Source organism: Limanda limanda, chromosome 8 (genome assembly GCF_963576545.1).
Source record: "Limanda limanda chromosome 8, fLimLim1.1, whole genome shotgun sequence".
In the NCBI taxonomy this organism is placed as follows: domain Eukaryota; kingdom Metazoa; phylum Chordata; class Actinopteri; order Pleuronectiformes; family Pleuronectidae; genus Limanda; species Limanda limanda.
Window position 1 is genome coordinate 5,744,270 of NC_083643.1, and position 25,954 is coordinate 5,770,223.

Consider the following 25,954-nt stretch of genomic DNA (forward strand, 5'->3'; position numbering starts at 1 on the left):
GAGAGAGAGAGAGAGGTGTAGGGAGAGTCACACACCGTCAGACACCTGTCAGAGCAGGTGGAGACTGAGTATCTGAACCTGGAGGTTTCAGTGGAGGGCTCGTCTTTCATTTCTGGGACTTTTTTCTAAACAGACTTTGTATTTTGATGTTTCTTGTGATATTTGTGTTTTGGATGTAACTGGACTTCCCTGAGGCCGATGTCTCCAGGATCCTCAAACCATTAGGGCATTTCATGAGGAGTGAAAACTGTTCCAGGAGGAACATTTCCATGTGAGACTGTACCACAGCCTGAAGGAGTTTCTGAGACACCCAACTTCAGACAAGCTGCGTGATCATGGCGGATTTCCCGTCCAAAGTCTCCACGGAGACCAGTTCCCCCAACTCCCAGAACTCTCAGCAGGGGGGCAACAGCCTCCGAGGCCTGGCCGCTAACGTCACCACCAAGATGGACATGGTCTTTATCCGAAGCATCCCAGCCATGCTCATGATCGCTGAAATAGTACGTAACAGATGCCGATCACAATAAACCTGTTTCCAGTTCTATCTGTTCTGTTGACCCAACTTCTTCTCTTCTCTTTCCTCTGTTCTGTTTGTGTTGAGCGACTGAGAGTACCGGTGGGTTCATTTATAGTTTACAAAAGAAGATAAATAGACTCACAATATTACAAATTTTCCCGTTATTGTTTAAAATTAATCTTTAGCCAGATTATCCAGTTTATCCAGATTTTTTACAACAAACTGAAGAACACATGTAGAACAGAGTGTGAGGGATCTAGGACCTGATATAGATCTGGTTATATTCGCAATCCAGGGTGAGTTAAGTGTGATAATGTTCTCGTCCAATTACAGCAGCACTACCCAAGGACATTTGTATTTCTGCTCAATTCGTAGAAGTGCTCTAGGGATTTAAACGGGACCCGACTAGTTTCTGTTTGTGCATCACAAATGTCACCATCTATCTTTCAACAAAACAGAACAGTCACTCGTCTAATCCTCGGCCTTCTTGTTGCACACACTCATGTCTGTTCATTTCTGAACTGAGAGCGGCAGAGTGAGATTAAAGTCATATTTGGTTGAAGGACTGAATGGAGAAGAGAAGTAATGAGCATAATTGGCCATTCAGGACATTCAGCTCCAACTCATTTCCCCCTCCAGCTGATGTATTTGCTCTAGACCACATGTGACTGTCAGGTGCAGGCGACCTTTGATCCCTCTCCTTTCCTGACATCACTCACACCATCTAACCATAGATTACACTGAACAAATCTGTGAGGATTCTCCGTCATGGCATCGTCAGAAGTTCACGTCGGCACTTGCTTGTGTTTTTTGATGTTTCACCTCTTCTTCAGTTCTAACTGACTATCGGGAGGTTTCATGTGTTTATCCCCAGCGGGTCTGTAGCTGTGCCTAGAGTCGTTACGTTAAACAGGCTTTGTGTTAAATAATTACACTGAGCCTACAGCCCTCGAGCCCACAGGGACAAAGCTAATGTTTGTTCTGTATTTGATTGTGAGAGGCTCAGTGTGCACAGGTAGGTGACAGCTAGTGGTGAAGTTGCATGTTGCATTGCATAGATGCTTCTGATGGTGTTGTAGTAGTGAAGCCAGCTGGGCAGTGGTCAGCAGCTTCTATAGTTTGTGTGTTACATACTTATTTAATCACCCTGAAATATTACTGTAGTAGATATGAAATGGTGTATGTGTGTGTGTGTGTGTGTGTGTGTGTGTGTGTGTGTGTGTGTGTGTGTGTGTGTGTGTGTGTGTGTGTGTGTGTGTGTGCAGATAAACAAACCCTCCATATGTTATTTCTGAGCTTTCCTTAACTTATTCCTGTGTAAACTAGGGAGGCACTCAGAAAACACATACCTCCGCCAACGCCCTATCTCAACATGTTCAAGAAAAGTAAAACATGAAACCTGATCCACCTGTTTTACGTGGATCCGCCACCCAAAGTTAACGGGTTCTTCCCCCTGTCATGGCCCTACCCTCCATAGAATTCAAATGGAAATGAATGAAGTCATTTTTGCGTAATTCTGATAAACCAGCAATACTAAACTCGGTCTTCTTCACACCCTTGTCTAAGGAATGCATATAGACCCCTTCTGTTGGTTACAGGGACAAAAGGCCTTACAGTCATACAATAACCAGGACACATTATCTCACTGTAGAAGACATAAGATTAGTCGTTAAAGAAAAGTTATAAACCACAACACAAGACCTGTGACTTTTAAGAGAAAAGTTAACATTCATCTCGAGTCATGTGCTTTTAGAGCTATATTGTTCTCCACCTACTCCAGAGGGAAATAATGGCTCATTGGCTGCTCAGTGTTCCACTATGTTCTCCAGCTGCTCCCTAACTCTACCTGTCTGCTGTTATACTGTTTGTCGCCCGGATTTTGTTAAGTTATTCTGTGACAAAACCTCTGAAACAGGAACAGTAGGAAGGAATTGACTTTGTCCACTAAGCAAAATCACTTCAACCTGATAACAGATCCTTGTAAAGGTTCTGGGTCCTGTCGCACACATTCCTGATCTCAATCCTCGACAGTTTATCTTCTGGGTGTGTTCCTGACCGTTACTTCCTGATCATTACTTCCTGATTTTTACTTTTTTATAACAGCGATATATCAATGTCTAATAGAAACAAAACTGTGTCAAGTCAGTAGCTGGAAGTCTTGATGCATCATTATGATACGAACGCAGCACTGAGACAGACTTTGTGAGACTCGTAAAACGATATCGTGATGAAGGTCAATGCTGATCATCGGGGGGGATCGGGTTTATACTGTCAGGGCCATAACCGTCTGGAATAGTTCACCTGTACGTTCTCTATAACTCCAAAATAAATACATGTATTTCCCAAAATTAGGAGTGGCCAGAGAAGTCATTTTAGTAACGATGAAATATCAACACAAGCAGTTTGACTCAGGTTGTGGATCACTGCAACAAATTACTGCGTGTGCGTGTGTGTGTGTATGTGTGTGTTTGTATGCCTGTGTGCATGCATGTCTGTGAAAGGTGAAACTGGATCCCTGCATACATAATAGACTGTCCTTTCATGCTCTTTCTCATGGGACAGACCCAGAGAGACACTGGGGCAAAGACAGGAGCTTCAGGCTTAAATTTCAGACATAACAGTGCTGTTAATGCACAAGGCTGAGACTGTCGTCAGTCTCTCTGCTCTACAGGCATGGGCCACAGTCCTGGTCACGTTAATAAACACGCACACGGCTTAAATGTTTATCTGTCCCTTGGTAAATCCGCCACTTGCGTCCAAACTTAGAAAAGTGAAAGCAAAACATCTCGATCGCCCCTGAACTCGTTTGGCTTAATTTCTTTGAAGTGAGAAAAGTGGAGAGAAGCATTTAGCAGCTGAAGAGTCCGATATTTCCCTCAGGATGTGGTAAGTAGCTAATACTGCTCCGTGTTGTTTGTATGTGTAAATGAGCAACTGTTTGCTAACCTCTTTGCCTTTGCCTCTTTATTCATAGACGCTCTCTTCTAGTCAGTATCTATAATTGTCTTCTCTCATCTCCCTTCTCTCTTCTCTGTTCTTCCTCTCTAGGTTATGGGGCTGCTCCAGTGGGCGTTGATAGCCGCCACCAACTACACGTATGTGCCAGCGTACGGTTGGGTGATGTTTGTGGCCGTCACTCTGTGGATCCTCACCACCATCCTCTTCTTCATGCTGCTGTTTGGTGCCCAGCGGAAACTCAGCGCCGTCCCCTGGCCCCTGACGGTAGGGAGGGAAACGGGAGAAAGTTCGGAGACTTCCGTCCCCTTGAATTCAATCACGCTGCACCAAATTCCACCACACTCATAGATATCAGTCCACGAAAGGCCTCATTTTTGTTGTGTTTCATGAAGATCCATGAATTAGTGTCTGAATCGTGACCAATGTTTCTCGTCTTCCAGGTGATGGTGTATAACGGCGTCGCCACCGTGCTCTATCTCTCCGCCTTCCTGGCCAATGCAGCAACTGTCAACAATTTCTACTATTTCTATGGACATATTGCAGCCGCCGCTGTAAGACCCCCCCGACACTGCTCACACAGACCCACATACAAACAACTGGTTAAATGTGCATCACGCTCAATACACTGTGACACAGCTGAGATCAGCAAACAGAAATCCAGGCTCGTACATGTGTGTTGAGTATTTCTACATCTTCTTATCTTATCTGTGGCACGGCTACACACCCAGAATGTAAAGAAACTGGGAGAGGCAGAGAAAGATTGAGGCAGGGGGGCTGTCTTATCATCTTATTTAGCATATGGTCGGAAAGCAGGTGATGTGCGTTTGTTAACTTTAAGCCCAAGTTACGACTGGCTCTTACCCCCTCTGTGTGTGTGTGTGTGTGTATGTGTGTGGTACAGGTATTACTCATGTTTTGGGGACCTGAAGATGAAGACGTGTCTTTATGTCGTAAGGTTTAACTCAGGTTAAGGTTAGTGTGAGATTAAAGTTAGGGTTGGGTTTAGGTAATTAGTAACTGTGGTTGAGATTTGACTAAGTTTCGAGGGAAATCCATATGTGTCAGAAAAATGTACTCTGAAGTCATGTAGACAAGAGTGTGTGTGTGTGTGTGTGTGTGTGTGTGTGTGTGTGTGTGTGTGTGTGTGTGTGTGTGTGTGTGTGTGTGTGTGTGTGTGTGTGTGTGTTTGTGTCAATTTGTCATTTTATGGTCTCCTCCGAAGGCCAAAGTCCATGCTGGTTTACCACAAAAGCATTTGTCACATGATCTCTCTCTCACACACACACAAACACAGACACAAGCACACACACACACACACACACACACACACACATTTGTACTTCTATCTTAGTGAGGACACTCATTGGCATAATGCATTCACTAGACCCTTACCCGGACCATCCAAACTAAATGCCTAACCCTAACGCTAACCCTAAAACCAAGTCTTAACCTTCAAACAGTCCATTAAAGGGGGGGTTGCAGGCTCAAACTGGTCCTCACAAAGATAGCTGTACCAGAGCACACACACACATACACAGACACACACACAGCCCTGCCCCTGTCCTATCACACTCTCTTCTTATCAGTTGCATTTCACTGCCTGTCACACTCGGATTTACTGGGGATAATGGTCCATTAGTGAATTTCTACGCTGTTAAGTACCTGGAAACTTTATAGATATGGTCACATAAAGATGTGACTCTACCTTTGATTATGTTTCAGCAGGTGACATATTACGACATTTGCTTTGCTTCCTGAATTCACTCGAGGTGTTCACTTCACATGTGTCTTTCCAGTTCTTCGGTGCTGTGGTGACCCTGGCGTACGCCGCAAGTGCTTTCTTCTCCTACTTGGACTGGAAGGATGACGGAGGAAACGCTGCCAGCAGCACGGTGCCGACCTAGGACTCAAACCTGCGACGCCGCTCCTGGGAAAAAAGACTCCATCGTGTTTTCTTTCCCCTCAGATACTCTGGATGTTTGGCAAGTCCAGTGTTGATACTGGACCTTCAACACACCGTCACTCGACTGCCACTGTAGACAGAGCTGGACCTCATCCCATTCATTATAAACTCAAAGATAAAACCCAAACCAGACAGGGGATGGCCATACATTCATTTTCAGATTTCTGCCTCCACATTATGAGAACAGGTTGAATATCAACACTGGATTTCCAACATTAACTGTGGATAATGATGATGTAGAGTTCGGCTCAGTAATTCAAAGACAACAAAGTACTTAAATTTGAAACAGGTGGATTTGGCAAAACATTCTGTTGTAAGAAAATGGGGACAAATGTTGTGATTATAAACTTTGTATAATAACTTTTATTTTTGCGTTCCATGTGTAAAAGGGGAAGAAAACATGACGTGTGCTTGAATAGCTGCTGACAGTGATGGAGGAAGTACTCAAACATACTTACTTTTGAATGTACTAAAAGGGACAGGGTAAAAGTACCGCATTAACTTTTCTACTTTTTCTACGTCTCTCCTTGAGTAAAAGTAAGTACTTGCTTTGAAACATAAAGTATTGAAAGTACTTTTTAGGTGAAGCGTATTCCCTAATGCAACACTCGTCAACGTCATTATCCAAAGCGTGGTTAGTTCTCACTGCAGGAGGCGGGGTCTAATCTTATCTGCACAATGATTGGATCAGTTGACGAATCCCCCTTTAATTATTGATTATTTAAAAAGACGATATTTTCGGTTGGTGGGGTTAAAGTTGGTTAACAATAGCTGAAAATAATGTCTCAGTCAATTACAGATACATGAAGAAGGTACTTGTACACTGACAAAGTAAATTCGCCAGAGACATAAAAGTCCGATTTTCACCATGAAATAGAAATAGTTTGAGCGGAAGGAAAATTATCCAATGACCCTGGTTACAAGAACTTCAGCCACAAACTATAAGTTTACACATTTCCCCGTGTGCACTCCAAAGAAGTGTTCTTATCCATCAAGAAGAAACATGAAGCAATGTCAACATTGAAAGTGTATTTTCTACCTTCTTGTTTACAGAGGATGTTGATCTCATAAAGTGAAAGGACAGTGGAGGCTGATTAATGAAGAGGTTAGTTATCGAAATCTATTTTCATTTCCTCCAGTGAAGCTGCAGACTATAGATATCTGCTCTGATAGAAACTTATCAAATCCACACAACTCTCAACTCTGCTGAAACGAATGTGTGTAATGTTGTAGATTGAACATAATGACCAAACGTTTTGTGAAGACGATATAAATAAGTACAGTGATTCAAATATTATTCCACTGGTGATTTGCTGAGTTGTGGAAATATAATGCAGCATATTTTCCTGATTTAAATCACACACTTCTCGACTCCGGTTGTACTGTACTTTTTGACTTATGTTGTGTTTTTTGTATGAAGGATACGAGTGAAACTCGGAGGTTGGTGCAGGGACTCGACCTTGCACCTGCTCTAATAAAGGTCTTGGTGATTTCAGGATTTTTTTCGTTTATTTGGAAATATACATTTACTAACAAATGTGATATCGACAGTATTTCAGCAGTGGTATAAATATACAGTTCTCACAGTTCATGTTAAGACGAGTAGCAAATACTTTAACATTGTACTGGAAACTAGGTAGATCTTATTTCACACGTACAATCACTATACACAAAACATATCACTTTCACAGGCAGAAAACTTAGTTCAACAGGTTTAGGGTTGGGGTAAGATAAAATAGATAAAATAAAATAAAATCTTCATAAAACATTGGTTCTGCTACATTGAAAAGCCAAAAGCTAAAGAGATCATATTCAAAAATTCAAGTGTTTGACTTGTGCGAGTGTCACTCTGATTCAGTCGAGCTGCTGCGTTTGGAGCCTGAAGAGATCAGAGGTGTGACCACCAGTCCCGGACTCAGGTCCAGACCTCGGCCCTCCTTCTCCTACACAGATTCACAGAGATGGAAAGAAAAGCACACACACACAGACACACACACACACACACACACACACACAGACAAACACACGGGTTAGAAGGTGGGCCACAATTTTCTGTCTGAGCCTGATGAAGTAAATATAAGCAGCACTGAGTTTGTGTTACTCTGTCTTTACATAAATTGTGTTCTGATTCTAAGCAAAGTACAATTGAAAGATTATCCGAGCATCCAGACAACTCACAGCTCTATATTCCAGAAACATCTCCTTGAAGGCCATGAAATCTGTGAAGGTCAGCAGCATTTCAACGATGTCACCTGCCACCTCTTCTTTGTGCTGCCTGGAGGAAACAGAGAGGAGCTGTGAATGTACTGGTGTGCCAACTAGTGGTCAGCTTGGAAACAATATTTCTTAGGAGCAACAGGTGCATCAAGCAACGTGATGGCAGAGTAGGAATTCATAAATAGAAAGAGTTGTGATCTTACATGAGCAGCTCTATGAAAGTCTTCATATTGAAGTCTGGGATTCTCTCCATCAGCTGCTGCTCCAAGTGTTTCTCCAGTCGATCAACCTGCACAACACAAAGGACTGAATGTGAATTCAGTATGAGACAAATTCTGTGAAATGTTTCAATCAATGAGCTGTAAAGTCTAAATGACACATGTGCTGATACGTTGTGTAAGACGTATAAAAGGCTGTACACATCAGACAGCTGTGTGTCATATTGAAGATACATTAGACCATCAAACACTCACATATTCTTTGAAGATGGGTGTGTAGCTGAGTTTGTTCTCATCAGAGTTGTCAAATTCCAGGTAGTATTTCTCCATGAAACTCTGCTGAAGCTGCTGAAACTCGTCCTCTGAAAGAACAGTGAACGTGTGAAGCATAAAATATGTTTCTACTTTTTCAAACCTTTTTTGGTTGGTGAAAGATGAATCCATCATTCACAAACTGTTTTACTGTTAAGGGATCATAAAACATTTCAAACAGATCAGTGGTTTCATCTCTTACCCATGATGATGTTCTCTATGCAGCCGATAACGGCATCGAAAGCAGAATCTGTAGCAGAGGAACTGGAAGGAGGAAATCAAGAGATTAAAGATAAATCACTGACATTTGGTCAAATAGATGAATTTGACTCACTTGGTTATTATTTTAACACAGAGCCCAGGTATGTGAAATGTATCACTATGCATTAATGCCACTTTCTCTGTCTGTAGACGTGGACTTGACTGCATTAAACCCTTTTTTTTACTTAAATCTTTTATCTCTCTTGCATAAATTTGGGTTTAAAATCAATGGGGGGACATTTCTAAAAAGTCTTTCTAGTCTATTCAGACAAATTTAAAAACAAACAACGAACCTGGAAGTAGCAATGTTTTCTTCATCCATGGCAACAATGTCTACGATGTTTTTAACACAGTTCTGAACATCTGGAAAACAAGGGGAGGCAACAGCTAAATATGATGATTGTTATAATTATGGATATTTGCAGTTAAACAAAACTCACAGACTTTATATCAAACAACAGAACTATCTGGTTTAACGCTGACGCCTGGTCACAAATCTGCTTGTAAAACCACACAAGCTACTGAAAGATAACGTTACTTAACAGGTGGGCTACGTAAATAGAAGCTAACGTTAGCTTAACGTCCGAACTGTTAAGTGTTTTTCCAAATGAACAATAATAAAGTCGATTTTTCTTCAGCTGCATCAATGGTTACTCGATAGATTTTGTTTCAGTATTTTGTTGACCTTGTATGTCCATGTTTCAGCGAAGATCTTTCCTGGACGGTAATATTTGCAGAAAGGGGAAGCTCGAATGGTGGCCGCTCGTAGAGACACTTCTGGTGTCAACAGGAACTGCTGCTGATGTTTAAAGGCGACTTTGTTGCCACACAGTTTAAAGGCAGCTGACTTTGTTGCCACAGTTTGGAGGCCGCTGCCTTTGTTGCAACACATCCGGCAGTTTTTGAAAAAGCGTCCATTGACGTTTTACTCCATCTACCTAAAACATGACACTAACACAGGTGGCCAACACAAAAGTGGAATGCAACAGCCGATTTAAAAAGAGAGTTTTAAACACATTGATCCCACCAATACGTGAACGCACTGGAATGCATAAATTAATTGGTTTTAGGGGCTGTATGTGCACAGACTGTAGATTTAGATGTTGAGTGAATCCTGAAGCTCGACATCAGCCCCTCCTTTGACCATTGGTCAAGGGAGGGGCTTAAAGGGGCGGGGCAGCTGCTGATTGGTCGAGGGCGGGTTCAAAAGTTCAAGTCACTTTGACGAGCAATGTCCCTTTATTCTCTCTAGAGTCAGTAATAACAAATATATAATAATAAACTTTATTTATACAGCACTTTAAAAAAAACAGAGTTTACAAAGTGCTTTGACAACAAAGCAACAACAATAAATAAAAACATGAACACGTAAAAGCAGTAAAAATGACATTGAAAATAAGTGAACATGTCAAATAAAAGTTGAAAAGAAAACAATGAAATCACAGTATCACATGAAAGCAAGTCTATAAAAATGGGTTTAAAGAAGTGATTTAAAGAAGTCCCTGACTCTGTCTTATCTCCTCAGGTGGACGTTCCAAAGCAGAGGGGCCTGTTGGCAAACGCACAGTGACCTTCAGTTTCCAACCTCGACTTTGGAACAGTAAGCAGGATCCACCTGAGGATCTAAGGCTTCCTGCAGCCTACAGAAGGGATCAGTAAAATCTTTAAATCAATTCTACTACGGACAGGGAGCCAATGGAGAGAAGCAAAGGGTCGGGTGATGTGATGTTTCCTTTTCAGACCAGTGAGAAGCCGAGCTGCTGCGCTCTGAACTAGTTGGAGGCGTGAGAGTGACTTTTGACTCATGCCAGAGAGGAGGGAGTTCCAGTCGTCCAGTCTGGAGAAGACTAGTGCGTGAATTACTTTTTGTAAGTCCGGGTGTGGAAGCACGGGTTTCATTTTGGAGATGGTTCTGATTTGTAGGAAGCAGGACAGGACTACCTTTTTGATTTGTGGTTTGAAAGTGAGTGATTTCTGACGTTTGAGTTGTTAGATTTGTGCCCTCCAACTGCTGATATCCTTTTGTTTAGACAGTCTAACACAGCAGCCAGGATTTGTTAATCCAGTAACTGCAATAGCAAGTAAACAAGCACCACAAGTGTGGGTTCCTTCTCCAAAACCAGGCAGGACTGATAGATGCTTAACATAAATTTTAATAAATCACATGAATAAGAGGATGGTCCTTCACTTGTCAAATTAAAGAGATGTGAATACTTCAAGTAGTCTTTATGTCCAGTGGAATGGATGAGGAGTACAAATCCTTCCATCTTCACTATTTAACAAGAGAGAGGTTTAAACAAACATCCCACCAATACAAAAAATGCACTGGAATGCATAAATGAACTTGCTTCAGGTGCTGTTAGTGCACAGACCGTACATTTAGATGTGGAGCGAATCATGAAGCTCGACACCAGAGTAAAAAAAAAATTTCAAAAACACAACTCATCATCACTGAGATTCAGTGGAGCTGCTGCATTTGAGGCCTGAAGAGATCAGAGGTGTGACCACCAGTCCCTGACTCAGGTCCAGACCTCGGCCCTCCTTCTCCTACACAGATTCACAGAGAGGGGGACAAAGAAAAGGACACACACACACCCACACAGGTAAGAAGGTGGGACACAATTTTCGGACTGGCATTCTGAGCTGCACTGGGTTTGTGTTACTCAGTTCCTGACACACATGATTCTTGTTTTAAAACAACACCCTTGTTGGCTGATATATGTTGTGTTATCAATAAAGTTCATACAAATCAACAATTATTTAACTAAGTTTTGGTCTAAATTAGCTATTTTTCCTCCCCCCTCATTTTTCTTTAATTTGTCTTTAAGCTAGGATCATCAATCAATCAATCAATCAATCAATCAATCAATCAATCAATCAATCAATCAATCAATCAATCAATCAATCAATCAATCAATCATAAACGAAAGGATAAAGTATGTATATTTTTATGTACTTCATTTATGATTTATGATGTTATTAATTGCAATGGTTACAATATAAATTTAAGAATAATGTGGTGCTCTTAATTTGTAGCAATTCTGAAAGTTTTTAGACAAACTATGTGACCAGAGGGTGAAGACACCAGTATGGAATATAGCATCAACTGTCAATAGGGCCACTAAATGAGAAATAATCTTTCAAAAAAACACAACTCACAGATCTGTATTCCAGAAACATCTCCTTAAAGGCCATGAAATCTGTGAAGGTCAGCAGCATTTCAACGATGTCACCTGCCACCTCTTCTTTGTGCTGCCTGGAGGAAACAGAGAGGAGCTGTGAATGTACTGGTGTGCCACCTAGTGGCCAGCTGTGGAATAATGTTCCTTAGGAGCAACAGGTGCATCAAGCAACGTGAGAGCAGAGTAGGATTTAATAAATAGAAAGAGTTGTGATCTTACATGAGCAGCTCTATGAAATTGTTCATGTTGAAGTCTGGGATTCTCTCCATCAGCTGCTGCTCCAAGTGTTTCTCCAGTCGATCAACCTGCACAACACAAAGGACTGAATGTGAATTCAGTATGAGACAAATTCTGTGAAATGTTTCAATCAATGAGCTGTAAAGTCTAAATGACACATGTGCTGATACGTTTACAACTTATTAAAGGCTGTATACATCAGAGAGCTGTGTGTCATATTGAAGATACATTAGACCATCAAACACTCACATATTCTTTGAAGATGGGTGTGTAGCTGAGTTTGTTCTCATCAGAGTCGTCAAATTCCAGGTAGTATTTCTCCATGAAACTCTGCTGAAGCTGCTGAAACTCCTCCTCTGAAAGAACAGTGAACGTGTGAAGAATAAAATATGTTTCTTCATCTTCAGCTGCCTTACTGGCCTTTATAAAAAGTCTCAGTTTATAAGATGGTAGGATGTGTTTTACAAAATAAGACAATGACTCTCCCTCCTTCCTGTCAGGTCGCTGAAAGGTTCCTCATCCATCATTCACAAACTGTTTTACTGTTTAGATAAGTTAAGGTTTAATAAAACTTGTCCAACAGATCAGTGGTTTCCTCTCTTACCCATGATGATGTTCTCTATGCAGCCGATAACGGCATCGAAAGCAGAATCTGTCGCAGAGGAACTGGAAGGAGGAAATCAATTCAGAATTTATGCTTTTATTCTCTGTCCGTTTTTCTCTTCTATGTCATTCATTTCACATACAGCACTTTGTAACTTTGTTTTGAAAAATGCTCTAAAAATAAAGTTAATGTTATTATTGATTATTCTTGTTTATCTATATTTGTACTGGTTTTACTTTGCTAGGATTGTTGAGCACTTTGGTTCAACTAAGGTTGATTTAGTAAATGTACGTAAATAAAGTTATTAGCTAGAAATCAGCTAGAAAGCAAAGACTTGATCTGGTGAAGCCATGATTTTGAAAATACCAAATGGCCCGAAGCACATCTTGTATTGCAGTTGGCTCATGAACACTTCAAACTTGGACTGAGATTATCTCGACTTGACTTGGAATTGAAAACAAATGTAAACAACCAACCTGGAAACAGCAAAGTTCTCCTCGTCCATGTCAACCATCTCCACGATGTTTTCCACACAGCTGCGAACATCTGGAAAACGAGGGGGAGGCAACAGCTGAATATGAAGAACAGCTAAATATGGAGAACAGCTAAATATGAAACTCTCAGACTTTATATCAAACCACAGAACTATCAGGTTAAACAGTGACCTCTGGCCACAGAGTAAACACAAGCTAGTGAAAGATAACAGGTAGTTAGCAGGTGGGCTAGGTAAACAGAAGCTAACGTTAGCTTAACACACGAACTGATGAAGTGTTCGCTGTGTTTTTCCCGAAGCAACAATAATAATGTTCGTTTCCTTTTCAGCTGCATCAACGTTAACGCGATAGATTCACTTCAATTACTTCGTTCGTGGATGTCCATGTTGTCCGCGGTGATCTTCTCCTGGATGGCAATGATGTGAACGTAACGTTGTTGCCTAGGAAACGGCGAATTTATGTGCGCATTTTTTTCTCTGTCCGGGTAAAAACAAAGTCTGTGAACGTTGGTTCCTTCACCAACTCTTCTTCTGTTGCTTCTTCTCCTCCAGCTATAGGCGCATTACCGCCCCCTTCTGCTACGGCGTGTGGATCAGAAAATAAACTCAGTCTAAATCCCCTAATTACATATATTATTAAAAAATAAGTAAATTCACATACCCTAATATAATAACACCTACTTAATCCTCAACCGAACCCTGTGGAAAAAAAATAAAATATATATAATGTTATTAGTTATAATCAATATAATTTATGTAATTTTAATATTTATTATTTTATTAATATATATAAGCATCACACAGTCATACAAAAAAACATAAGCATGAACATACATTTATTACAAATATCACAATCCAGGAAACAGCAATTCGTCAATAAATCACATCTTTGGGAACTCCGAGGCAAAATTCCTTTATAGATGTTTTAAATACAGCTCACAACTTATTCTTTACAATCATGAAGTTCATCTCCAACCATGGGGACAACCATATAATTTCTTTCACTTGCATGTGTAAGGTGCTCCAGGAAATACAAGGTAGCAAACAGGGAACAGAGCAGTCAATTGTTATACTGAGATATGCATGTTATCTTTAATAAACCATTCCAGTATAGTCTAAATGATATTACAGACCTTGCTCATGCAATTTGGTTGAGTAAAAACTCTTTCATAAACAATTTGACTGAAGTAAATTTGAAAATTTTCAGTGTTCTGTTAATTTGAATTGTCGTTAAATTCTCTTTTTAATCACACAAACAGGATATTCCCGTAAATCGAAGTCTCATGTTCATCTTGTCACCCGTTTCCAAAAGATAAATCTCTTTCCGTCAACCAAGAGATGCTTCAAGTAAAGGATAGACAGAGAGATAGATGGAAAACACACGACTGAAGACACAGGGAGAAAGATGGAGAAAAGAAAAGAGCAGAGAGAAGTGCAGTGTTACATAGAGGAGAGAGGGAAGGATAAACCTCGAGTCTGAAAAGATCAACCCTGCAAGAAATATCAAAAAGTTTAGGCCATGTCACCGTTTCTTTGCAAATTTATTTCAAGTATGAACCCATCTTAAGATTGACCGTGGGGTGTTCAGTAAACTGATGAAGAGTAAAGACAATTCACATTTGTTTTAAAGGATTTACTGATCAGGTGATGATCAACAAGATCTGCTGTAGTTTCCAGCCATCTAAAACAAAATGTAATCACATCTTGTGGATTGAAAATATCGTCTTTATACAGACACACGTGTTTGTGTGATCACAAACTAAAATTAAGACTTTGTTTCGCTGCTGCAACCAAGAAATCCATGAAGAACTTCAGAGGTGGTGCGTGAAGGTTCACTGACGCACACGTCCCTCACACTGGCTCCTCAAATATTAAAATTGGGGTGAAAAAACTTTTCATTTTACAGATGAAGTCTCTGTAAATCTGAATCCCTGTGTATTTATTTTCTTGTGGTTGCAACATACACATGTAAAGATCGACATCTGAGCAAAGACTACAGCACAAAAAGCAGCAGGGTCAGCCACGCTGAAAATCAGTTAGTCCTAATAGAGATTCAAGTATGTAGTGTCTTTACCGTTTCTAAAAAAGAAAGAAATATGGCATTTATTTTCTCTCTTGTTCCACCACTGATTTGAGTTTAAACATCTTTTGTAAATAACTTCAAATCAGAAAACTTCACTCGAGGAATAATCCTGCAAATTTGAAGTTCTTTTACACAAGGAGTAAGTTCTAGAATATCTTTCTGAAGGCGAACACCCACTGGGCGATTAATCAGTACAGACAGTGAAGCAGATTAAAAGGAGAGGTTTTGGTACAACCTTGAGAAAAGAATGAAAATGCTACCTCAAGAACAACACAATTCGAATATCTATACCCAAAAACATGACATACGTGATACATCTCGGATTTATCTGTACCGTGGCTTTAATACTGTACTGCAGGCAGCTTTCTTTCCAGCTATCCGCCCCTTTCAGATTTGCAGACGTGTGCATGGGGGGGATTAAATAGCTGTAGCCTCTGTGCTGAAAGCGCAGCGGGTGCCTTGTTTCTGATAACTTGATGGGGGGGAGCTGCAGATGAGAAGATGGTTCTGTCTTTAATCTGGTCAAATTGTTTCTGCTCCTCGCGCCTGCTCTTTTCTTATATTTTTAAATAAATCTGACAAACACACTGTCTGTAGAAGATGAAGATTCTTGGCCCAGCTTCTGCAAGGAGGCGTCAGAACGATACAAAAAGAGGAGATACAGGTTAATGAGGGATCCAGCTGTGGTTCGATTCCCCTCCTCTTATTTCCTCTCTTTCTTCTCTCCACCCCTCCGTCGCCGTCTCCTCTGACCAGAACTCACAGTTCTGGCGTCATCACAGCATTGTGGCACCATCCTCGCAGCCCCATTGGATGGGAGGGGATTAGAGGAGGAGGAGGAGGCTGTTGGGCTTGCATGTCTCTCCTTACCGGAGGAGGGACAGGAAGTGTGTCAGGAGACATGTGCAATGAGTCTTACTCGGGTCTGGATGTCCTGGCGGCACAAGGGGCACGTCTCTAACTGTAAGGCACACTCCATACACATACCACTGGAAAAACATGGAGGAAAAAAACAACATTAAAGAAGATTCTATTATCCTCATTTAATTGTAAATAAATAAAGTTTTGTCCAAGGTAGCAGATGCTTTTAAAGTATTTAGTACTTTGTAGAAGCAGCCGTTTTGAGTCTTGAACAAGTCTCTACAAGCTTTGCATCTGGATTTGATACGTTTATCTAATTCTTCTTGACGGATCCTCTCAAACCGGGCAGATTGGATAGGACGTCATCCTCAAGCCTCTCGGCCAAATTCTTTTTTTAGAAATTTGCAAAAAATGTACAAAGATGATAAATCAGATGTATACATACCCATGTCCACAGGGCCGCAGCTCCGTGTCGGCCATAACGTCACAACACAGTGTGCAGCAGTTGTCCCGGATGCTAACCTGCTTTAGTAAGGCCAGACGGCGATGTCTAGAAAACATACACACACAAAACTAATGAATATTACCATTGACAGACATCTATTTAAATCTGCTTTTCTTGTGTGGACTGAAATTACATTTTAGCAGTACAGATCGTCATGATGTACTTGTTCTGCATTGCGATAGCTGTAAGCAACAACATGCTACATAGGGATGTAGTGGAATAATGGCAGAGAATGAAGTTAAACTCCCTCTGTGCGTCTTGTAATTAGAGCTTCTCTATTTGCTAAAGAGGATGCAGGCAGTGTGGCCAAAGAAGCAGCTATTTAGAGGTGTAGGTGTAAATTAATAGCAGTAGTGAAAGAGTAATGAAAATGCTCTGTACACTGGAAAAACCCCAAACGTTGAGTCATGTTCCTATCGTGTCCTACCTACGAGTTGAACCCTGTGTGTAACCACATGATTCACTGGCTCTAGGGAGACTGGGTAAGACATCAGATTACACATGGTTTCCCAAGCGGTCAGTGTGTCGTCTATTTTAGACACAGTCATACAAATCACTGTGAGGAGCAGTTTTACTTGGTACCTGGGGAGGATGATCTTTTCACTGGGCAGCAGTGCAGCGAAGTCGTTGAAGGTGCTGAACTTGACCGAGGGTGGGTGACGGAAAGGCTTGGCCCCAAAGTTAAACTCACACTGCTGGTATGACATGAAGCTGGCTGCAGCGAAGAAACCCGACCTGACAGAGACATAAGAGAAGGGAAGAAAACATGGGGGTTCAGTTGAGAGGAGGAGGAATAGGACAAAGAAAGGAGATAAGCAAAGCAAGGAAGGAGAGAAAGAGAAGAAATAGAGAGGAAAGAAGTGAAACCAGTGCTACAGAACAACAATAGAAAAGGTGACCAGAATCCAGAAGGTGACTGTGTGGACTCACGTGGCCGATGAGAAGACCTGTTTCTCTGGTGGCAGCTGATGTCCATTTAGATAAAAGATCATCTGCTTCTTGCTGAGGTCCAACAGGAAGCCAATGGCATCTCCTACACACGACACACATGTAGTCTCAAAATGCTATTCCTATTATCCCTCTATGTGGGAGGTAAACCAGGGCGTTAACACTGGTGGTGACAGCGTGTGGGCCCTAAAAATCACACTCAATCATCACAATCACACTATAGAGACACTAAATGAATCAGTTTCTAAGCACACAAGTCTGACGGTTAGAGCAACACTACACAACTTTTACTGAGCAGCAGCACCCTCTGCAGACACACATGGTGATGCATTCCTTTGGGTTCTGTCTCCAAGCGAATTCCCCATATTTTAAAAGTTTCTTGGCTGAATATTGGAGATAAACATTGGTTTTGATGACTTCCAAATCTTTTTAACTGATCTGTAGTTCAGCATTTCTCGTAGCATTTCTCGTACCCACTCACCAAAGTTTCATGGAGTAAGAACAGACACTCAGGAAGAGGAGTGGGAATGAAAGAGGAAACATTCTCCATGTTCCAGCTCAGTGAACCATCAAACTCATTTTGAAGCTGCTGTTATAAGGTTAAAAAGTGTTGATTTAAACGTGTCTCTTTTGTTATACTTTTCAAATTTCTTTCTCGTTTATAATTAACTAATTAGTAGTCCTACTTAATAATTGTGTGTTTATGTGTGTGTGTGTGTGTGTGTGGAGCATACCCTCTTTCCAGCAGGGATGAGAGTGAGGTTTACTGCGAGCGTTGTACCAGATGAGCTGCCTGCAGCCATCGTACGCACACGAGTATTCATCATCTCCAATTCCATATCCCTCCTGTGGAATATACAGAATACTTAAGTTTGTGTCTGCAGAGAACAAACATAGATTCAAAATTAAAAACAGACTGAGGAGGATTACATGGTTGAGGAACTTGCTGTCCTTGGTGGCCCATCCGATTTGCATCACGCCTGACGTGATGACCGTCACCTCATAGTACCAAACGCCTGAATCCACACAAAACGTACAACGCACGCTCTCAAAGGAAGAGGCGTCACATCGAGCCTGATGAAGGGAACAAGAATAAGATAAAAATCAGTTTTAATATAGATTAGTGAAAAACATTTATATTTTGTCAATGAGTAAAACAAGTAAAATTAGAACCAGACAAACCTCCAGCCCAGAGGGGGAAATCTTGAGGTACTCGCTGACGTCGTTGCTGTTCAGCATGGCGTTGATATTAGTGAGGTTGACCTTCTCGTAGGTGAATTGACGACCATCCTTAAGAACTGGAGAGACAACAAGTTTCTTTCTCACATATTCCTGATGAAAGAGACTCTTCAGGAAACATATACAGTTTTGAAAACATGGGGCTACTCACACAAATTGTCGAGGCTCCACTGTGAACAGAATCCCACCTGCCTCTTCAAGTAGTCGGGATGTTCTGACCACGACTCCAGGACAGAGAGTCGATTACTGATACAAGACTGGGACACTGTCAGTTTGTTCTCACCTGAGGGCAAGAAGCAAGCATGAGAATTGTGCGAAGAAATAACTAAACGACACAATTTAAAAATAGTAGGAAAGACAGCAGGTCACTGATTTGAGGTCAAGGTCACTTTCTGTTCTATTTTGCATAGACGTCATTCGTGTTCAAATTTCTCATCATTAGTTTGTGCTTTTTATAATGGCTTCATGATACAGTGAGTGAACCTACTGGTCTGGGAGAACTTCTCCAAAGCGATGAGAGCAAACAGCATGACAGTGGGATGAGCCTCAGAACTCTGCAGGAAGACGTACAAGCACTTGGAATTAATTTAATTACTTTTCATTCAAACACACAACAATTACACAGCTGGTGTTAATACACGGTCAACACCAGAACACTAACTTCTGTTGTGGAAATTACACACAAGTAAATTGAGTTCTCTGTTTTTCTTTCTGTCCGTCCTTTGATTTTCTCAACAACCACTCATTCAACACAGAATTTTGCTTTGTGACCCTTAACGTTGACAATGAGCACATGAGTAGTTGTTGAGAAAATCGTAGGTTAAACAGAAAGACAAGATTTCTTGATTTATCAGTAGGAGAAAGCCATGTGCTGACAAGCCCAGTTTGAAAAGGCAAAAACAGTGGATTAAAATTAAGCAATTGAGTGTTTCACCTTTCCACAAAATGAATCATTATCACGCAGACAGCGGACTGGGTGTGTGTATGTTTGCTCACCAGGCTCTCCAGAAGATACTCAAGGGTTCCAGGGCTCAACAGTCCGATACTGGCTGGTCCTGAGATAGAGAGCAAAATTGTGTGTGAAAAAGACCAGTTTTAAAAATAAACTTTACTTCAAGTCTGTTTCTGTCCCACCCAAACAAGGAATTATGATGAATTATTTTTAACTTCTGTACTTAACTAGTTGTTTCCGAGCAAAATAAATGTATAATTGTGGATAATCAGAAGGCTGTGAAAACCTTTTTCAGCTTCTCTATATCTGTTTATCAGTTGGTTTGTATTTAAACCTCAGTCTACAGTATTCAGTGTTTTCCTAACTTAGAAAGTAAAGCTGCTCCTTGATTTTCATGACAATTGCTGTTCTGTATCTATTGTTTTTGACAAAATAAAGATTTTCTGACGTAATAAAATTACAAACAAACTACAACAAGACACAAAAAGAATAGGTATCCCTCTGGATAATAACAGTCTACTTCTTTAACACAGGATTAGGAATTGAGCAAAGGTTAATGCAACGTTCTCGTTAATTGACTCACACACAAACACACCTTTTGCTTTTGCAATCAGTGTCTTGGTTTGATTTCAAGACTCTACATGATCATGGTGAGCAAGTAACATAGCAAAACAGAGAGTGAAAGAACAAGAATATTGGCTTGAGGATTTGAAAAAATAAATCAAGTGTGTTAAAGTGGACTGTACCGGCCAGTTTCTCTGCCAGACATCCCAGGACAGCTGTGGTGTTTCTGTGTTTCGCGGGGTTAAGTGCATCCTGTTGTGCTACAGCCGAACTCAGACTCAACATGTCCGAGAGCTTCTGCAAAGCATCCTAGAGAGAGGATAGAGACCAGTTATCCTACTGAGGGTCACACGCACACAGCTTCAATGAATAATAAGGAAAGGTTTGAGAGGATGGAGATAAAGGATCTCAATACTTCAAAGTCAAACCAGTAAAGTCATGTGTGGGTGAAAATACAGTAGAAAGGGGACACACACTCAAATGTTTGTTCCATTACCCCTGTGGGGGAAACTTATTGATATAATGCATTCACTTATCAATTCTACTTTGAACATCACAAGCTAGGACACCAGTGGACCTAGATTTGCCCCCAAGTGGCACAAGTACCCATGTGTTGTTGTGTATTCAGTTTAAAAGGTCCCACCAGGACACAAAAGCAAGACCAAACACACACTTGCTGTTGCTACCAGGGAAAGAAAGAGGTGACAATAATAAAACTGACTTTATTAACAGGGACAAACTCTTATAATTGTAGACTTGATGTTACCTGTGTCGTCACCACAACATGACTCCTTGCTCTATAGTTGTCAGATTGAGCAGTGACAAGCTCAACAATACAAAGTATGAGGACAAGCATCCTCCTGAATATCTATCCATGCATGTATGAAAGACTAACCTTGGTGGGCAAGGGGCACTCATCCAAAAGAAGGGTGATCACTGCAGGGCCTAGCGGATCGTCCAATGGGATCACTCGAATCAGAGATTGGACGACCTCCAGCCAACCGTCATCTGAGGGAGGAAAGAAGAAAGGTTTAATTTAAAATTTATGTGACCGCAATTATCTAATGACTCAAATAAATCATATTATATACAACTATGATACATAACTCTGGATGGCTGCATAAAGCATTAAGCAAACCATTGTCTCAATATTTAATACGCCTTATTATGGGTTTAGGTGCATTTCAGTAGACCAAATTATACTCATCCAGAAATAGCATCTTTCAATCTCACAGTTCATAAGGGAGTAAATCTTATAGTCAAGTATACAATATACTCTTTATTCTTCCTGAACCATGAATATTTGTCCAGGTGATGTCCATTTCTATTCCAAACACAATTTTTATTTCTCAATCCATCTCTGGCCAATATGGAAATTTAAAGGCAGGCACAGACAATATGAAAATTCTCATTTGTAACCACACTGCCTCCAGTATTACTTCCGCCCCCCCCCCCCCTTTAGATGAAAAATGAAAAACATATTCTGTTGCTCCAATAGACTTTTCTCCAAGACCTGAGGTTGATACGCTCAGTTATCGTCCAAAGCTTTCATCTCTCATTTCTCTTTGACATAGACAGTGGTGCAGTTTGAGGAATTTTATTTCCTGTTGCATAGTTATGGAAACCCTATCCATCATATTCATGAAGTCAACGCCTTCACCTAATTTCATAGCCTCGGGGATTAAAGTGCACACATTTCAATATCCCTGTAAGCTTGTTAAGGTGAAACCTTTTACAAGATCTACCTAGCATTGAATTTATACTTGCTAATACAAGGTGACAACATATTTGTAGAGGAATATTTTCTCTTGAATTTTGAGGGGACAATGTTAGGTAAAACCATGAGTATTATTGAAGACTTGATAAAAACATTCATTATATATCATATGTGTTTGCATTGTTTTTCAGTATATTCCTCTAAAGACAGACGCTTCTCCTCTCTGGATCATTTGTTCATGATAAATTGCCAAATGAAACCAGATAACACAAAGATTACTGAACTGTGCTGAGTCAGTCTCCTGCATTACGAGCACTGGATGCATCACAAATGGAAAAGCACCCGTTTCCTGTCCATTAGATGACTCAGTAACAAACACACTCTCCCTAACCATATCACTTATGAGAGCCAAGGGGCTTATGAATAATGTATGATGGTGGCAGAAAAGTGACTCTCCGGCTGACTTGACTTGCTGCTTCGCTGCCTTCAGAGTTCTATATCTGCACTGCAAGCCAATACCCAGCTTGGTTGTTGTGAAGCCACACAACACCACTCCATGTTGAGCATCAAACACCATATGTGCATGACACAAGGCCCAAGCTAACACATAAGCGTTCACACAACTCTCTCTCACACAAACACACACACACACACAGCATGAGAGAGTTATTGACCACATGCAAGAAAGCAAACACACAATAAACCAAAAACACTTAAACATATGTCAGGGTTCATACACATTTTGACCAATGGATTTCCATGACTTTTCCATGACTTTTCAATAACTTTAAACCAAATTTCCACGACCGAACATTTTGGGAAATCTCGGTGTATACGCAAAAAAGTGACAATGTAGTATTCAAACTAACAATGAGAATTCCAAGGCATACAGTATACCTTAAATGACACAAACCCAAGTATACCTCTATTTTAAGAGTATTTCTTTAAAAGCATATGAATTATTTAAAACTCAGCGTAAATGAAAACGACATGAAAATATGAATATAACAAATTTCCATAACTTTTGGGAGATTCTTTTTTCCATGACTTTTCCAGGCCTGGAAAAACACATTTTAAAATTCTATGACTTTTCCAGGTTTTCCATGACCCTACGAACCCTGATATGTTCAAATACACTCAAACTCTATCAAGGATCAGTCAGTAACTGTCAGCAAAACAGAGGATACCAGCTGCAATGTTCTATTAACTTTCTGCTCAGTAGAGCAAAACCAAAATTCTATTTATACAAAGTTCACACGTAGTAGCCATCACATGATGTCTGCAGTGTAGGTCATGTCCCTTCCCAAGGTGATGTAATGTTCCTCTAAGCTGGAGAAAAGCTGAGGCAGCAGTATTGCAGCAGGATAGTAAGCAGCACAACACAGGTGATGTTGCAGCCTCTCTCCTCTTCCTCCAGTTTGACACTGTCTCTTTCACACATTAGTCAAACAAACCCATCCTATCTCTGTAGTATTTGCTTATTTTGAACCTCAAAGCTGTGTCTTTTGTTTACAACAGCCTTTGTTCATTGTGTGTTTTAATGTTCTTACCCGTCTCTGCCATCTCATGCAAAGTGATCATGGAGTAGGGCGGCTCTTGATCGCTGAAATAAAACAGACCACAGAATATGTTAACAGGCTGCACATCACAAACTCAGCTCTGCACTTAGTGATGCGTGTGGACTCAATTTACCTGAACAACTTGATACCGGGCACTGCTACTAGTCTAACTACTCAAATTCTAAGTGCATATCTATCAACATGTAAATCGAAGAGGTATTTTGAAAGTATTCAAACTTTTAAAATAACTTTTTGACATTGATCAGGAAGGTAAAGTCTGCGTGTTACAGTCCTCTCTTAGCAGCAGGTACTTACAACTCTGTTTCATATGTATTTTAGTTGGATGAGACATTGTGAGATCTCACAACAAACACTCTTTAACTACAGAATATTAATTTAACTGTACAGCCCACTCTGACTCTTCCTCCGCCCACGACTAGACTTACTTGTCCACAAGTGTCCTGATGACAGCCAGTGTGTCCAGCACCAGGCCGTCCACGTTCTGCTTCTTCCGCCGTGGCTCATGTGGCCCTCGTCCTCGGCGCGGCGGCCGGACTGGATCCCTCGGCCGACTGCTCCTTGCCTCACCAGCGTCAGAACCTCCACCTGTACCGTGATCCACCCGTCTGGCTTGTCCCCGGGTCACCCTCGACGACCCGTGGTGATGGTCCTCCAAGTCACTATCCTCCCGGCACACACAGCTGTTACCCATGGTTCCAGAGCTGGAGACCACACTGGCAAGGGTCTCCCAGAATGGGGGAAGGGAGTTTGAGGAGGAAAGGAAGAGCAGAACCTTTGCAAGGCTCCTGCAGGCACAGAAAGTGATCCAAGCTGCTACTATCATATCATCTGGAGGGCTTGCATTAGGGGGACTCTTGCCCCGGTGGGCTGGGTGGAGTTAGTGTCAATGACCATAGTGTTGCCAAGCAGAGGTGTGGGATTGTTTGGGGAGAACTAACGTATCGCTAGTTTAAACGGACCAGGAGTCAGGGTCAGGTGATGCATCGAGATCAACCCTGAACATCATCTGACAGATTCAGGTCCAGTTGTCTGTCTGGGCAGACACAGCTGTGGAAGCAACACAAAGAAACAAGAGACAAGTTAAACTCTGCACATTATATCATATCATATTATATTATATTAGTATATACTTATACTGCATTACATTGCATATTGCAATATGACACTGTTAACTGTTTGGCATTTAGCATTTCACTTTTTTACTTCACTTTTTATATATTTTTATTCAGAAATGTTTATCTAAAAATAAATGTTACTTTGTATAAATATTGGTAAAAAGTGAGTAAATAAGAAGTAAACAGTGAGTAAATATATACTGGTTTCCCATTTTTCATTGCTCTCCTATGCATGTTGTATTTATTGCGTTTTTATGTTTCTATGTTCTTTGTTTGCACCAATAACTAGAGCAAATTCCTTGTATGTGTGAACGTACTTGGCAATAAAACACTTCTGATTCTGATTCTGATGAGTTCTAATGACTTGTTTATTTAACAGTCTAAGAGCTGATTGTGCTCTGCAAGAAGAAAAAGCTAAAGAACTGGTGGACGTGAGACACACCGCTAGAGAAAGGGTCGATTCCCAAATGAAGTAAAAGAGTGAAAACTCAAATAGAAAATCAACATTAGCCACATAGCTTTGAATCTCTGAAGCAAAGCAGCCACAACACGACGACCTGCAGTTTGAACCTGTTGACAGTCACCTTGTGTTCGCATCATCATTATTTACTAAATGTCTGCATATAAATTAGCCTTGTTGACAAAATAAGAGCTCTCCAGTTAGATAGCTAGCGAGCTAGCCACCCGCCAGTCACCAGCATTGTGTTACAATACTTCAAAATAAAACAAGTGTCACAAACTACTCGCAGGTCTTAGTTGTGTTGTTTCATCCTCAACACATACTTACGTGTTTGCGTGTGAGTAGTTTCACCAAACAGGTTAGCCAGCTGGCGTCGGCTAGCGGCTAACCCGGCTAACAGCTAGCAGCTAGCCAATTAGCGGGGCGCTCCTGCTGTCAAAACGACGAGAGTTCGCTTTACGTGACTTAGCCGGCGAAGAACGTGCTCGCAACCCGCTGATATTCCACAACACACGTTGTTCACACGTCCGGTAAAGCGCGTTCACGTGACGGGGGGCGAACTCCTCTAAACGCGATTTAACGACGAAGCGCCGCTAGCTGCTGATGCTAAGTTTCGTAGCGTCGGCTGCTAACAGGCTGCTCATCATCAGCTGTTGATGCGGAGGAGGAGGAGGAGGAGGAGGAAGAGGAGGAAGAGGAGGAGGAAGAGGAGGAGGAGGAGGAAGAAGAGGAGGAGGAAGAAGAAGAAGAGGAGGAGGAAGAGGAGGAAGAAGAGGAGGAGTAGAAGGATGAAGAGGAGAAGGAGGAGGAGGAGGAAGAGGAGAAGGAGGAGGAAGAGGAAGAGAAAGAGGAGGAAGAGGAGGAGGAGGCAGAAGAGGAGGAGAAGGAAGAGGAGGAGGAGGAGGAAGAAGAGGAGTAGGAGGAGGAAAAGGAGGAGGAAGAGGAGGAAGATGAAAAGGAGGAGGAAG

General features: G+C 41.2%; 4 protein-coding genes across 4 annotated transcripts; 1 reads left to right on the forward strand and 3 right to left on the reverse strand.

Annotated features, from left to right (window-relative positions):
* pllp (plasmolipin) lies at window positions 1–6,933 on the forward strand. Its single transcript, XM_061076032.1, has 4 exons — window positions 1–500; window positions 3,566–3,739; window positions 3,916–4,026; window positions 5,272–6,933. The coding sequence occupies exons 1-4, from the start codon at window positions 336–338 to the stop codon at window positions 5,377–5,379; spliced, it is 558 nt and encodes a 185-aa protein (XP_060932015.1). The 5' UTR covers window positions 1–335; the 3' UTR covers window positions 5,380–6,933.
* Window positions 6,934–7,282: 349 nt separating this feature from the next.
* On the reverse strand, window positions 7,283–8,849 carry LOC133008759 (ADP-ribosylation factor-like protein 2-binding protein; the record flags this gene model as incomplete). The annotated part of the gene is made up of 6 exons (XM_061076036.1): window positions 7,283–7,381; window positions 7,617–7,713; window positions 7,859–7,944; window positions 8,129–8,235; window positions 8,388–8,449; window positions 8,740–8,849. Coding segments are annotated over 6 exons (561 nt in total), but the record flags the coding sequence as incomplete, so codon positions are not given.
* Window positions 8,850–9,819: 970 nt separating this feature from the next.
* LOC133008756 (ADP-ribosylation factor-like protein 2-binding protein) lies at window positions 9,820–13,390 on the reverse strand. The gene is made up of 7 exons (XM_061076033.1): window positions 13,330–13,390; window positions 12,946–13,015; window positions 12,470–12,531; window positions 12,115–12,221; window positions 11,848–11,933; window positions 11,606–11,702; window positions 9,820–10,993 (listed from the first exon to the last, which is right to left on the reverse strand). Exons 1-7 carry the CDS (start codon window positions 13,346–13,348, stop codon window positions 10,895–10,897), a joined length of 540 nt encoding a protein of 179 aa, XP_060932016.1. The 5' UTR covers window positions 13,349–13,390; the 3' UTR covers window positions 9,820–10,894.
* A 391-nt stretch (window positions 13,391–13,781) lies between these two features.
* On the reverse strand, window positions 13,782–25,636 carry rspry1 (ring finger and SPRY domain containing 1). The gene is made up of 15 exons (XM_061076015.1): window positions 25,314–25,636; window positions 23,837–24,458; window positions 23,382–23,434; window positions 21,010–21,122; window positions 20,297–20,423; window positions 19,595–19,653; window positions 19,086–19,152; window positions 18,750–18,881; window positions 18,542–18,657; window positions 18,290–18,433; window positions 18,094–18,205; window positions 17,342–17,444; window positions 16,994–17,146; window positions 16,352–16,456; window positions 13,782–16,034 (listed from the first exon to the last, which is right to left on the reverse strand). Exons 2-15 carry the CDS (start codon window positions 24,232–24,234, stop codon window positions 15,938–15,940), a joined length of 1,779 nt encoding a protein of 592 aa, XP_060931998.1. The 5' UTR covers window positions 24,235–24,458; window positions 25,314–25,636; the 3' UTR covers window positions 13,782–15,937.
* Between the last annotated feature and the right edge of the window lie 318 nt (window positions 25,637–25,954).

What these genes read in the sequence shown, in the direction of transcription:
- pllp (XM_061076032.1), top strand. Translation starts at nt 336, where the DNA reads ATGGCGGATTTCCCGTCCAAAGTCTCCACGGAGACCAGTTCCCCCAAC. An exon ending in CCGTCCCCTGGCCCCTGACG is followed by an intron (nt 3,740 to 3,915) that starts GTAGGGAGGGAA and finishes CTCGTCTTCCAG; the next exon opens with GTGATGGTGTATAACGGCGT. An exon ending in GACATATTGCAGCCGCCGCT is followed by an intron (nt 4,027 to 5,271) that starts GTAAGACCCCCC and finishes GTGTCTTTCCAG; the next exon opens with TTCTTCGGTGCTGTGGTGAC.
- LOC133008756 (XM_061076033.1), bottom strand. An exon ending in CATAGAGAACATCATCATGG is followed by an intron (nt 12,222 to 12,469) that starts GTAAGAGAGGAA and finishes CTGTTCTTTCAG; the next exon opens with AGGAGGAGTTTCAGCAGCTT. An exon ending in TGTTTCTGGAATACAGATCT is followed by an intron (nt 10,994 to 11,605) that starts GTGAGTTGTGTT and finishes GAATCTGTGTAG; the next exon opens with GAGAAGGAGGGCCGAGGTCT.
- rspry1 (XM_061076015.1), bottom strand. Translation starts at nt 24,234, where the DNA reads ATGATAGTAGCAGCTTGGATCACTTTCTGTGCCTGCAGGAGCCTTGCA. An exon ending in TCATCCCTGCTGGAAAGAGG is followed by an intron (nt 17,445 to 18,093) that starts GTATGCTCCACA and finishes TGTCGTGTGTAG; the next exon opens with GAGATGCCATTGGCTTCCTG. An exon ending in CAGGTCTTCTCATCGGCCAC is followed by an intron (nt 17,147 to 17,341) that starts GTGAGTCCACAC and finishes TGTCTCTGTCAG; the next exon opens with GTCGGGTTTCTTCGCTGCAG.